This window comes from Cinclus cinclus, chromosome 27 (assembly GCF_963662255.1).
Source record: "Cinclus cinclus chromosome 27, bCinCin1.1, whole genome shotgun sequence".
Lineage (NCBI taxonomy): Eukaryota > Metazoa > Chordata > Aves > Passeriformes > Cinclidae > Cinclus > Cinclus cinclus.
The window spans coordinates 6,611,183-6,624,715 of NC_085072.1; the positions used below are offsets into that span (position 1 = coordinate 6,611,183).

Below are 13,533 nucleotides of genomic sequence, written 5' to 3' on the forward strand. Positions count from 1 at the left end.
ACAGGGAGCACCTGCCAGGACGTATCAGGGATGACTGAAGAAATGGAAGGGATGCTGCTGCTCTCCTGCCCTGTCCTGCCTGTCGCTGGGGCCTGGGCAGGGTATGGGCAGAGATAGCACCCAGTCTTGGGCTGTTCCTCCAACACTAAAACATATTCATTCCCTTCCTTGGACAACTCTGGTTCCCAGCCACCACCACTCAGTGGTCACTCACTGTTCCCTGCCCTGAGGCCAGTCCCATCCAGACTGGGGTTGTTTCCTGAACACTGGAGGTAACCCCACCAAGGTCACTCCACTGGGATCTTCCCCAGGACCATCTCTGTCTGCGTAGCCACAGTGTGGGTGCTTTTGTGTGCAGACCTGCACGTGAGCCAGGCAGTGGTGAGGAGCATGGAGTGGGATGTGCAAGCTAGGTTTGGCCTGTTTTTGTTGGTGTGTCCTGCATGTCTGAGCAGTGCCACCACAGTGTGGCTGCATGTTGGTGTGTGTCCAGAATCTGACCTGATGTGGTGTGTCCTGAGCAGTGGCTCAGTCCCTGGGTGTTCCCTAGAGCCAGTTGGGTCACAATGGGAGTGAGTGGGAAGCTGCAAGACTTTGCTGCAGTTGGGGTGCAGAGGGAGCTAGTGGGGCTGGCTCAGGTGCTGAGTCAGCACCGTCTGCTGCTGTGGCTGCAGGAGCAGTGATGGTCTGTGCGTGCTGCAGGGCTGTGGTGTGGGGGCATAGCTCTGGAGCCAATCCCTGGGACTCTGCATGTCCCCTGGGGCTTCCAGAGCCCTGGGGGAATCTTTGTTCAACCCTGCGACTGCTGTGATTTCAGGATGTCCTTTTGTATCTTATTTATTGGAGGTAGGAGGGGAGGCAGCGTTGCATCCCACCACAGCAGGGGCAGCATCTGCCACCCTCATGAGCTGGGTACTGCCTGACTCTGCTCATGGGCATGAAATGGAGCTGAGGCAGCAGCTTTTGGAATTGGGAGCACAGGGTACATGTGTCTTAGCCTATGGCACACCCCAGGCACTGTCCGTGATCACTGTGATGGTGCTGCTGGCAGCCAAGTGCTGCAGAGCCTGTGGTCCCCTCCAGCAGGGCTGGGGGCTGCCAGCAGCATCCTCCTGGGAGGGATGCTCCAGAGCTGAGACCCACTGCATTCTGGCTGGCCTGGCTCTGGCTTCCTCGCAGCTCCTCGGGCTCAGCGCAGCCCGTAGGCGGGAGCAGATGTTTGGCTCTGTTCCCCAGGAGCAGCAGGGGAGCAGCCGCCTTCCTTCTGCTTCTAGCAGGACTGACACTGGAGCCTGCTCCCTTCCCTCGACCGCCCCTTGCTCCACTTTGGCTAATTCAGGATGACCCCATGCCCTGTCCCAGCGAGCCCATGAAGTCATTCCTCATCAGGGACATCTCGTGGGTCATGGCTGTGGCCCTGCACGTGGCCTGGCGTGTGTGGGGGATGTTTGCCTGGCTGACCAGGGAGCAATGTTGTATAAATATTTACTGAGCTGTGCTGTGTGCTGGGCTTGGTGAATTCCTCCCTCCAGCTGGGTACAGGGGATGCTCCCAGAAGGGGGCCCCAGGACCCCACTGGGCATCAACACCACTGAAGCACCTTCCTGTGCACTGCTTTCTAGCAATTCCATCCTTTGGGATTTGGGTTGAGGCACCCAGTGCTGATCCCTGGCCTCTGGGGATGTGACAGCAGCTGCATGAGGCATGTTTTGGGAAGGAAATCCTGGCTTGTGAGTCTTGGGGGTACAGGGTACTTGGGGGTCGTTGCATGCCCAGCATGATGGAAGCTGCTGGCCCCTGCAGCTGGCTGATGAGGCTGGACGCAGACAAGGGGCAGAGCCAAGCACAGTGTTGGACCTCACACACACCCATGTGCCCCGAGGAAAGCTGCTGGGGAGAGTCCAACCCCCAAGCCCACCTGCCTCTCTGGGGGAACAAGACACCAGGGGACAGCCATGTGCCACTCTCCTGCCTGTGGAGGGGCCTGGCCACTGTGGACTGAAGGTGTCTGAGGTCACTGGCTTGTCCAGACAACAAGAAAAATAGGAATTGCACAAGCAGGCTGAATCATGTCCCTCCCCACCCCGGCACTGCCCTGGGACTCTCTGAGTATCACACGTGCTCTCTGCAGCTCTGTGTGCCGCGGCTGCCTGGGTGAGGCTCCATGTGTCACTGAAACTGCCAGCAGAGATCCCCGCACCAGGACACGTTTCCTCCGGGGTTACCACCACTTGGGGGTGGGGCAGAGGGGTGACCAGAGCTGAGCTCTCAGCCAGGATTGTGGTTGGGTCCATGGCTGATGTCACTGCAGCAGGCAGTGAGTGCTTGCTGACCCCCAATGGCCTCAACCTCACTTATGTGGGGAAGTCAGACCCCACTTTTACTGTGGTTGATGGTGCAGGGCTGGGGTGGAAGCACCGTCTGGCCTCAGGTGCCCCCTTGCAGGGACCACGCATGCTCAGGGGTCCTGTGGAAGAGTCCTCTGCACCCCTCAGGGACCTGGGGGGCCAGAGACCAGAGGCAGTGCTGCCTGGAGAATAGGGTTCTGAATCAACTGCAGGATGTGATGTTGATCTTCTGCTGGGTGAGCTCAGGCAAGTCAGATCCCCCTTCCCTACCTCAGTTTCCCCATCTGCCAGATCCCTGCAGACCTCTGTTCCTTGGAGTGCAGCTTCGGAAAAAGGTGCCTGATCATAGTAACCAAAATCCAAGCAGGAGACACCTAGGGTCAAGGTAGCCTGACTATCTGTAGGGGCTGGAGTTCTCTGGGGGAGTACCTGGGTGTCTATGAGGGGTCCTGGAGGGTGCAAAGTGGTTTACAGGGCTGTGGGGATCAGGGAAGTCAGGGAGTGTCCTTATGCTCTGGTTCCTGATGTGGATGTGAGAGGGATGCAGAGCCCTGCCTTGCCCACATCCATGGGCAGCCCCCCTCAATGGGATTTATGAAGCTAATCGTTTTTTCTGCCACATTAAGTGGAGAGGAGGAGGATGTGAAGAGCCTCAGCTGTACCTGTGCTTTCCTCGCTGCTCTTATCTCAAGTCACAGCAGGAGGCTGGGGCTGGAAGTACCAGTGCCACAGAGCCCCCTCAGTGCCAGTGATCTGCTGATGTGGGGTGTGGGACCCCTCAGTGCGCATACCCTGCATTTCATCCTCTGCCACAGGTGGAAGGGGCCAGGGCAGACCAGGACTTGCTTCCATCAAGGGTGGGCTTCAGGCAGGCAATGGGGATCTGGCTGGACCAGCCTGGCAGGGACATGAGTGTTGGGTGCCAGTGTGTCTGGGTGCTACCATGGGCAGGTGTCTGTGCTGCTGTGAGACAGGTAAAGCAAGGAGAGTTCAAAATCGTCCAGCTCCAACAGCAACCTCTGCTGGGAAATGTGCTGGGGGTACTCCTCTGTACAGGGCTCAGCACCTCTGCTGGTGCCCAAGGGTCCTCTGTGACCAGCAGTGATTCTCTGCTGTCATCTCACACTAGGCCCATGGCTGTGGGGGGGTTAGAGCTGCCTTTCTAAAGGGCTGCTGTTCTGGGCTGTGCTAGGCTGGCTCCCCTAATGCCTGGGATGCCCAGGTATGGGCCCCGGGGAAGCAGCTCTGAGCATTGTCTGAGACGGTCATGGCCGGGCTGAGGCAGCCAGCCAGGAGAAGAGGAGGGAAGGGACAGCATCTGGCATCGTGCCAGGCCGGAGGGACTGGAGGGATGCAGTGCTGGACCGGGCTGTGCTGCCGCACCCCTTGGTACATACGACTGTGGGACTGCACCACCAGGCCCTGGCCATGAGCTCCTGCCAGGGCTTGGTGGGTGTGGGCACAGCTGATTAGTGGGGACAGGGGTGGTCAGGTACCCATGTCCTGCCATGCCATGCTGTGCCTTACGATGCCGTGCTGGGGCAAGCCCTGTGTGGCGAGTGATGGGGCAGTGGGGAAGGAGCCAAGAGGCGTTGCCGTTGTTGCTTCAAGGAAGGAATTACTTATTTCCCAGCCTGCTGGGTCTGGTCTATCTTGCCAAGGCTGCAGTTAACTCTCTCTGCCCTCTGTGGCCAGGCTGGCGAAACTGTCTCTGGTGTTGCCATCCCTGTGAGGACCCTACCTTGCAACATGGCTCTTGCTGTGATGCGAGAGAGAGAGAGAAAAAAAAAGGACAAAAGTAGGTGTTTTGGTCAGTGAAAGGCAGAGTGGGGCAGGCATAGGTGTCTTTTCTGGGGATGAGCGCTGGGATTGCTGGGACCAGCTGTCCCAGCACCCCAAGGTGGGATCCACATCGGGGAGGTGGTTCCTTTGGGGAGAGAGAACAGGTCGGTTTATGGGGGACACTGGGTCCAGGCCCAGTGCTGATGAGAAATGACCTCTGGTATCATATTGTGGGATGGACTAGGGGTCACTGGTGCTGTGTTTGGGGATGTTAATCATGATTTGGGGACTCAGCGGGCATATGGGGGGACGCTGGGGGTCACCAGGGACAGGGGTCGGGGCCGTGGGGCAGAATGCGGAGACACGGCGGCGGGGTTTGGAGCCAGGACCCCGGGCCCGTCCCGACGGGGAGGGGCCGAAGGACGGCGGAGGGGGTCCGGTGCCGCTGTCGCTTTAAGGCGCGGGCAGCGGGGCGGTCCTGCCGCCCCCCGCCCCTCTCGCCGCCCGGCGGGGCCGCGCAGCGCCGCGGGCAGCACGATGCTGCGGGCAGGGAGGCCGCGTCGCGCCCCGCGCCTCGCCAGCAGGTACGGCACGGGCGGGAAACGGGCACCGCAGCGGCACCGGGCTGGGGCGCGGCTGGAGCTCGGTCCCGGCAGACAAAGCCCCACGCCCCGGGGCCGCTCCGCGGGCGCTGCTTTGTCTCGGCCGCGCTGCTGGTGGGGGGCGGGGGGTGATGAGAGGGGGGTCGGGGCAGCGCGGCCGCGCCCGGCACCGCGGCACCGGGGCGGCTCCCACGGGCCTTCCTATCCTCGGCCCCGGCACCCCCATCCTCCGCCCCGGCCCCCGCCCCGCACCTGCAGTACGGCCGGGCCGACCCTCCGCGAGATTCCCGAGGCTCTGGTGCCCCCGCACGTCGGGTCTGACCCCGGGGCTGCTGGGCGCGGGGCTCCGAGTCGGGGCGCGGCCGGAGCGGAGCGGAGCATCCCCGCGCACCGCGCCGTAGTCGGAGTCCATCTCCCGCTCCCTACCGGTGGAGCTGCCTCCCCGCACCAGGGCTGGGGCCATAGTGCTCATCCCCGAGGCCGTGCCGGACTATCCCGCCCTTAGCGGGTCCCGTCCGCCCGCCGACGCCGCGGAGCGCCGGAGGACGGACGCGCTGCCCTTGAACATCCCCGTTCCCGGGAGCTGCCGCGGGGCTGCTTGCGGGTGGGTTCGGTGCGGGGCCGTCTGCAGGAGCTAGGAATGGCTCTGGATAAGATGGAGGGGATGCAGCACAAAGCAGTGGGTCAGTTTTGGCCCGTAGCGACACTCTGACATGGCTGCCCCCCGTTTGCTGTTTCAGAGGGGCATTCAGGGTGCCAGGGCTTGTCTGTCTCCAGGAGTTTGTGCTTGTTTAGGGGCCAGTGGTGCTGTGGTTGAGGCTTTCCTTGCCATGCTGCCTATGGCATACATGTACCAGTTTGGGGGATCCCTCAGTGCACTAGCCGTGTGTTTTACGGGGTGTAAGAGAATCAGAGACGCCCTCACAGTGTGAGGCTGGATCCCCAGCCTCACCTCATGGTTTTAGTGATTTTAGGATGTGACCTTCCATATTGTCTTTTCTTGGAACAGGGCTGTTGATTTGGAGTCACCTCCTGCCTTGGCCTAACCTCTGACCCTCTTCTCCTTTCTCTGAATGGCTCTCTAGGTGTCTGAGGCAGTGGGGGTGTCACATACATAGCTGGGAGAATGTTTGGGGTTTCCCTGCCTGGTCCCAAAAGCCAGACTGAGACACCCAGCACCACATATGGCCTCTGCCATGTCACTATAGGACACAGCCCTACAAAGTCTGGCCTTACTCCTGTCACCGCCTGCTGCCAGGTGATGCCAGGCTGAGAGGAGCTTTGCTGCAGGCTCTGGGGTGGAGATTTCCATCCCAGTGGGAACTCACACTAGGCACAGGGCTGGTGGTGAGACATGGCTTGGAGTTGAGGGGCTCAGCAGCACATCATGAGTGCATGATCCTATTGAAATATGTTCCTGGGCAGCAGCACCTGCTGGCTCTGTCCCAGAAGCTGTTGTGGGGGCACAGGGGCCTGTGTCCATCCTGGTTCTGGCCAGTCTCTGATGAGCTCCTCCTCAATGGAAAGAGCAGGTCATGCAGTGCAGGTCTTATGGTGTTGGAGTTGCCTTTGTTGCTCCTTCTTGAGCTTTGCACATCAGACAGGGATGGTGGTGGTTGTTGCTTTTGCTGTGCCACTGCTGTTGGGGCTCTGGTGTTTGCTGGGCTTCGTTTGCACCTCTGTGGCCCCGATGTAGAGAAACAGGCATCTCTTGCAGGGGCTGGGGCTGGCTGCAGCTCCCAGCTCTGCTCCCCACTCCTGTGCCGTAGTTAGTTACAGAATCATGGCATGGTGTTGGTTGGAAGGGACCTTAAAATTCCTCTTGTGCCACTTCCTGCCATGGCCAGCGGCACCTTTCACTAGACCAGGTTGCTCTAAGCCCCATCCAACCTGACCTTGAACATTTCAGTGATGGGGCAGCCACAGCTTCTCTGAGTAGCCTGTTCCAGTGTTGTCTCCCCCAGCCTCACACAGGCCCTTGGAGGCTGTGAGGTCTCACTGACCTACTCAGCCACTGACCTGAAAGGTGCTGTGCTCATCCTGCTGGTAGGTGCTCCTTGCCTGTTCTGTGCCAGATCGCCAGCACAGCCCTGTGCTGTGGAACCAGCCATGCTGTTGGGGCACCCAGGCTGCTGCTGCCCCAGTGTGGTGCTGACTGATGGCCCTGCAGACGCTGGCTTCTGCACACTTGGCTGAGCCCAGCCATGGAGCAGCCACCTAGGCACAGCAGCAGACCCCAGACTTGCTCCCTCTGGCTGCTGGGGGCTGGAGAGGGGCAGTAGGATAAAGTAATGGGGATCACCCCAGGAAGGGTTGTATTCTATAGCGTGGTTGGTTTGTGTATTCCAGCAGTCCTGCCCTTTCTGACAATTCCAACCTGTCTCCAGGGTCAGAGCAGGTTGCAGGAGGCTTGTTGCCAGCTGTGATGCTGCCAAGCATGTGGCAATGGGTGCTGGCTTCTCTGATCTGTGGATGTCCCTCCATCCCCACCAAGGCTCCACAGAGCCTTAACGGGGGGGGGAAGCAGGGTCACTGAGGCTTGTGTGCCAGAGTAACATGAGCCTGCATGCTATGTCCAGCCATGGGCACTACCAGGAGCTGTTTTTTGCCCCAGCAGCCTCTGGATCAGGGAGATCCTGTGGGTGGTGGGACCCATTGGGCTGAGCAGGGGTCTGATGCTGTCTCTCCCTCACAGCTGGGATGAGAGCAGCTCCATCAGCAGCGGCCTCAGCGATGCCTCCGACAACCTCAGCTCGGAGGAGTTCAATGCCAGCTCCTCGCTCAACTCCCTGCCCTCCACCCCCACCGCCTCGCGCAGGAACTCGGCCATAGCGGTAGGTGCCAGTGGCACCTGGACCCTTTCCGGTGCCTATCCCAGCTTTCCTGCCACCACTTTGGTGGGAAAGAGGGCACAGAGGGTGCCAGTGTGAGGAAACAAGGATGGCACAAGATGTATGCTGTGTCCTTCTCCCAGCTAGCTGATGTTCTCTGGGGATGGGTTTGGGGTGGGTGCCAGGAGTTCCCCTGACTCTGCTCTGCCCTCAGCTGCGCACAGACTCGGAGAAGCGCTCACTGGCAGAGAGTGGACTGAGCTGGTACGGTGAGGGTGACGAGAAGGCACCCAAGAAGCTGGACTACGATAGCAGCAGCCTCAAGATGGAGCATGGCTCCTCCAAGTGGCGGCGGGAGCCCTCGGAGGGCAGTGAGGAGGGGCCCAAGGGTGGTGAGCTGAAGAAACCTGTCAGCCTGGGCACCCCAGGCTCCCTCAAGAAGGGCAAGACTCCTCCAGTGGCTGTGACCTCCCCCATCACCCACACAGCCCAGAGCACCCTCAAAGTGGCAGGTAAAAACTAGTTTGGGCAGGGTCCATCTCCTGTGATGTGGAGAAGGTTGGATGGTGTCTTTGTGTGCCTTCCCCAAGCATGGGGGCCATGGGATGGCCTGTGGCTGTGCTCAGACCTGGGAGCTGGCTGTGGGCTGGAAGGGAGACAGGGCTGTGTTGTGGGCTGCAGGCAGGTTGGGGGTCTGTGCCTGCCCCATGGTCTCATGCCCACGCACCAGGCTGGGGGGTCGTTGAGTGCACCAAGGGTCTGGCATGTTCCTTTTCTGTCATATCCCTGCCTTTCTGGTGCCCGTGTTCTGTCTGGGCTTGTTCACTTCCAAATGTCCCCAAAGCCTCCAGGGACACTAACCTGTCCTTTCTTGCCAGCAGGCAAGCCAGAGACCAAAGTCACTGACAAGAGCAAGCTCTCAGTGAAAAACACGGGCCTGCAGCGCTCCTCCTCTGATGCTGGCCGTGACCGCTCCACTGATGCCAAGAAGCCGCCATCAGGGCTTGCACGCCCCTCATCCTCCAGCTCCTTTGGCTACAAGAAACCAGCTCCTGCCACTGGCACGGCCACTGTCATGCAGGCTGGGGGCTCAGCCACGCTTGGCAAGATCCAGAAGAGCTCTGGCATTCCTGTTAAGCCAGTCAGTGGGAGGAAAACGAGCCTCGACGTCTCCAACGCACCTGAGCCTGGCTTCCTGGCACCAGGGGCTCGCTCCAACATCCAGTACCGCAGCCTGCCCCGGCCGGCCAAGTCCAGCTCCATGAGTGTGACTGGAGGCCGCAGTGCAGCTCGGCCGGTGAGCAGCAGCATTGACCCCAGCATGCTGAGCACCAAGCAGAGTGGCATCTCGGTGTCGCGGCTCAAGGAGCCATCCAAGGTTGGCACTGGCCGTGGCACACCAGCCCCTGTGAACCAGACAGACCGTGAGAAGGAGAAGGCCAAGGCCAAGGCAGTGGCACTTGACTCCGAGTGCAGCACCCTGAAGAGTGCCAGCTCACCTGAGACCACCCCAAAAGCTCAGACCAACCTCCCGCCAGCAGTCAAGGTGGCCGAGCTGCCCCCTACACCTCTCAGGTATGATCATCCCACCTCTGAGGGCAGCAGGTGCCTGGCACCGCTGTACCCAGCACCAGCACCCGGGTCTCACCTGTTTCCTTACCCATTTCCCCCATTCAGAGCAGCTGCCAAGACCTATGTGAAGCCTCCCTTGCTGGCCAACTTGGACAAGGTCAACTCCAACAGCCTGGACTTGCCCTCCTCTAGCGAGCTGCACACTCCGCATACTGCCAAGCTCCAGGACTTGCACCCTGCTGGCGGGCACCTCGCGCCCTGCTTCAGCCCCAGCCCTGCCCCCATCCTCAACATCAACTCAGCGAGCTTCTCCCAGGGCCTGGAGCTCATGGGTGGCTTCAGTGTCCCCAAGGAGGGCAGGATGTATCCCAAGCTCTCCAGCCTTCACCGCAGCATGGAATCTCTACAGATGCCCATGAGCCTGCCCAGTGCCTTTTCAGGGGGCAGCACCACCACCCCTGCCCCTGCTGCTGCACCCCCTGCCAGCACAGAGGAGGAAGAGGAAGAAGAAGAGGCGGGAGAGCTGGGCTGGAGTGGGAGCCCCCGGCTCACACATCTGGACAGGTATGGCTGGAAGGAGGTTGGTGGGCTGCTGTGGCACCTTCCTGGGCTCACATTGCTCCCTGCTGTTCTGCCATGTTCTTTGCCTGCTTCAGAGTGTCTTCCTGCTACATTTCTAGGGAAAAGCTCCCTGTTCCTGCAGCTCAATCCCCATGGTTCCTTCCCTAGTCTGCGCAGGGATGTCACTGATATTTCCTTCCCTTCCAGTGCCAACCGCGACAGGAACACGCTGCCCAAGAAGGGGTTGAGGTAAAAGCCCACATCGCTTTTGGATGGTGCTGGGGTGGGAAGGTGGGGCTTTCCAGGGCAGTGCCCCTGAGCCAGGGAAGCTAGGCTGCAGTGGGGTGGGCAGGAGCTGGACAGAGCTGGTCAATCTTACTGTGCCCATCTGTGGCTCCCCAGGTACCAGCTCCACTCCCAGGAGGAGGCCAAGGAGCGGCGCCACTCACATGCAGCCAGCGGGCTCCCCGAGTCGGATGAGCAGCAGGAGCTGCCCTCGCCCCCCACCCTCCCTATGGCGCTGGTCGGGAAGGGTCCGCTCACCAGCATTGGTCAGTGCCCTCTGCTGCCAGCCCCTTCTCTGCTGCTCCCTGTGCTCCCTGTGTGATGTGCTGGTGCTCCACTGGGCTCTGCTTTCTCTCCTTGACACCACCGACACCAGCACCTGGTGCTTTGGGTGCTGGATTGGGACCAGGGATGTCCATCACTTCTGCTTCAGGGCATCTCATCCACCTTTGGGCCTCAGGCCATAGCTGCTACTCTGAGGGTGCCTGGTAAGGCAAGGAGTAAGCCCTGCCCTGATCTGATCAGGACCTGCATGTTCCTGGAGGGTTTGGGGGGGGTCCAGGCAGACAGGTTGGGGCAACAGGCTCCACTCCCGCACCTGCAGGTGTTGGGCTGTGGCACAGTGGTACTCACTTCGCCCTGGGGCAATGGATTTGTTTTTCAGCCCTGTGATTACCTTGGTGCTGCTGTCCAGGTCTTCCCAGCATCAACCTGCATTTTAGCTTTCCCTGGCCCCTCCCTGCTTTGAGACCACAATCCCTGCTTCCTCACTGCATCGCAGCTCTTGTGGATCACTCCCAGTCCTGTTTCCCATCCTGATGCCAGGTCCCCAGCGTGACTCTGACCCTGCCTCCTCCCCGCTTTCTCCTTGCAGTGAGCCCCACTGCCACCACAACCCCACGGATCACCCGCTCCAACAGCATCCCCACCCACGACTCCACCTTCGAGCTGTACAGCACCTCCCAGATGGGCAGCACCCTCTCCCTGGCCGACAAACCCAAGGGCATGATCCGCTCGGGCTCTTTCCGGGACCCTGTGGATGATGGTGAGAGTGTGTTGCACTCCTGCCCAGGCAGAGGAGGATGCAGGGGGTTGGTGGGGCTCCCTGCACCCTTGTCCCTTCCTAGTGGTGCTGCCATAGCATTGTTGGGTGGGTTGGTGTGTCCTGTTCTCGACACCAAAGCAGGGACAGCAACACTGAAGGGTCTGTTGGAGACCCCTCAGCTGGCATCAGCCCTGGGTCTGCCCTGACCCCCACAGGTACTCACTGTCCTTGGGATGCCCCCAGGGTGCTGTGACACTGAGAAGGAGGGGATCAAAGGAGGGCAACAGAGCCCCCAGGTTCCCCAGAGAGGAAGGTGCAGGTGGAAGGTATTACCTACTGTGTGCCTAGGGAGGCCACCAGGCATGCACTGAGAAACGGGCAGTGCTGAGCACCTGCCATCCCACCCTGTACTTCCCCCAGGCTGCCTCAGAGCCCTCCACTCGTGAGAGCCCTGTCACCAGCTGTGCCCTAACCTGTAGCCCCTGGGTGCTGCTCTCCAGGGCACCCTGACAACCTTGGGTTTTCCTGTGTTGCAGTTCACGGATCAGTGCTGTCCCTGGCCTCCAGCGCGTCCTCCACCTACTCCTCTGTAAGAGCTGCCTCCGTGCTGCACTGCTTTGTGCATGGCTGGGGGGTCCGGGTGGGACTGGGGCGGGCTCTGTGCATGCCTCTGCCTGGTGCTGAGCCTGTCTGTGCCTCACTGCCCCCCTGACTGCCTCCTCTGTCTGTCTGTCCCTCTCTGCTCTCATGCTGCCAGGCTGAGGAGAAGATGCAGTCTGAGGTGAGCCTACACCCTCTGCTCACAGCTGCCCCTGCCCACAGTGAGGGCAAGTGCCTGGCCCCTCTCATCTCTCCGCTCTCTCCCCACAGCAAATCCGCAAGCTGCGCCGTGAGCTGGAGTCCTCGCAGGAGAAGGTGGCCACGCTGACATCCCAGCTGTCTGCTAATGTGAGTCCCCATGGGAACCCCTGTGGGGCACCTCACTCCATCCATTGCAGGACATGGGGCTGCTGCTGGATATGCCCATGGAAGCCCTGATTTCCCCTTCAGCCTTTTGCATCCCACACCTGGCAATGGGTGCTGATCTGTCCCTGGGTTTTTGCCCAAATGTGGGGGGGCTCACCTGTTTCTCCACTTCTCCCAGGCCAACCTGGTGGCAGCCTTTGAGCAGAGCCTAGTGAGCATGACATCCCGTCTGCGGCACCTGGCTGAGACTGCTGAGGAGAAGGTGGGTGTATTGTGGTGCTCAGTGGGGCTGAGGGGATGCTGGACTTGGATGATTGCCCCAAGGGTGCTCTTGGGGTGGGCTCTCCACCACTGGGACGCACTCCATAGCTCCCAACTCTGCTGCCCCAGGACACGGAGCTGCTGGACCTGCGAGAGACCATTGACTTCCTGAAGAAGAAGAACTCAGAGGCCCAGGCTGTGATCCAGGGTGCTCTAAATGGCACTGATGTCACACCCAAAGGTAGGGCATGAATGCTGCAGCCCTTCCTGAGCTGGGATGCTCCTGCTGGGACTGGCACAGGGTCCCAGGGCACACCCTCATGGGGAAAGTTCATCTGAGGACAGGGTGCCCTGGGCAGCAGTTTTTCCCCACCTGGGATCTTTGAGTATCCGACACCAGGGATGCACAGTCAGAGCTGTCACCATGGGAGGTCACAGGGCTGGCATGTAGGGGAATGGTTGTTTGTCAGTCTTGGGATACCTCCTTGCCAGGTCCTTTGCCAACAGCCAGTTTTGCTTGCTGATCTTGACTTCGTTCCCTTAAGTGCTGTTTCTAGCCCAAATACCCCAGTGTGAGTGCAAGGGGCTGTCAGGGAGATGGCTTGGGACAGCAGCAGGGTGATACATGCTGTGGTCACCTCTCTGGCAGTACCCATGTGGGTATGAGCCCCATGTCATTCATTACAAGGTGGCTCCAAGAGCTCAGAAGGTGTTGGGTGGGAGGAGGGATTGGGCCACAGGAGGGGGGACCATAGGGTGCTCTGGCATTGGGACAGTTGCAGGTGGCTAATCCCTCCTTTCCCAATCTCTCTTGCTTGTCTGGCGGACCCCAGAGCTACGCATCAAGCGACAGAACTCCTCTGACAGCATCTCCAGCCTCAACAGTATCACCAGCCACTCCAGCATTGGCAGCAGCAAGGACACTGACGCCAAGAAGAAGAAGAAGAAGAGCTGGGTGGGTTGGATGGGGCGTTGGCAGGAGAAGTGGGGCTTGGGGAGCCACTGGTAGGGTCTGCTCAGGGTCAGCCCCACAAACAAGCTGCTCTATGTTTGCCTTGGCCTTCTAGTGTTGGTGCCCCATGTCCCCTGGGGGGACAGCAGTAGTGAGGAGAGTGTAACTGCCGTGGATTTGTGTTGAATTGTTGGCAGGGACTTCTCCAACCACTTCAGGAGTTTCCCAGCCCTGGCCCTGCATGCCTGCTTCCTCGTGTATTCCCCCCATGTGTTCCTCCTGCGCACGCAGGCTCTGGCAGTGTGGAGGGCTGGCACCTTGGCCAGGC

General features: G+C 60.3%; 1 protein-coding gene across 1 annotated transcript in view; it reads left to right on the forward strand.

The window, feature by feature from the left end:
- Positions 1-13,533, forward strand: part of NAV1 (neuron navigator 1) — a 57,743-nt gene that overhangs the window by 38,159 nt on the left and 6,051 nt on the right. Inside the window, exons 8-20 of the mRNA XM_062509581.1 lie at positions 7,428-7,566; positions 7,778-8,075; positions 8,445-9,138; positions 9,241-9,699; positions 9,904-9,945; positions 10,099-10,247; positions 10,856-11,026; positions 11,563-11,615; positions 11,784-11,807; positions 11,897-11,974; positions 12,171-12,254; positions 12,383-12,494; positions 13,087-13,208. Of these exons, the coding sequence (XP_062365565.1) occupies positions 7,428-7,566; positions 7,778-8,075; positions 8,445-9,138; positions 9,241-9,699; positions 9,904-9,945; positions 10,099-10,247; positions 10,856-11,026; positions 11,563-11,615; positions 11,784-11,807; positions 11,897-11,974; positions 12,171-12,254; positions 12,383-12,494; positions 13,087-13,208 (2,425 nt within the window). The remainder of the gene's footprint in view (positions 1-7,427; positions 7,567-7,777; positions 8,076-8,444; positions 9,139-9,240; positions 9,700-9,903; positions 9,946-10,098; positions 10,248-10,855; positions 11,027-11,562; positions 11,616-11,783; positions 11,808-11,896; positions 11,975-12,170; positions 12,255-12,382; positions 12,495-13,086; positions 13,209-13,533) is intronic.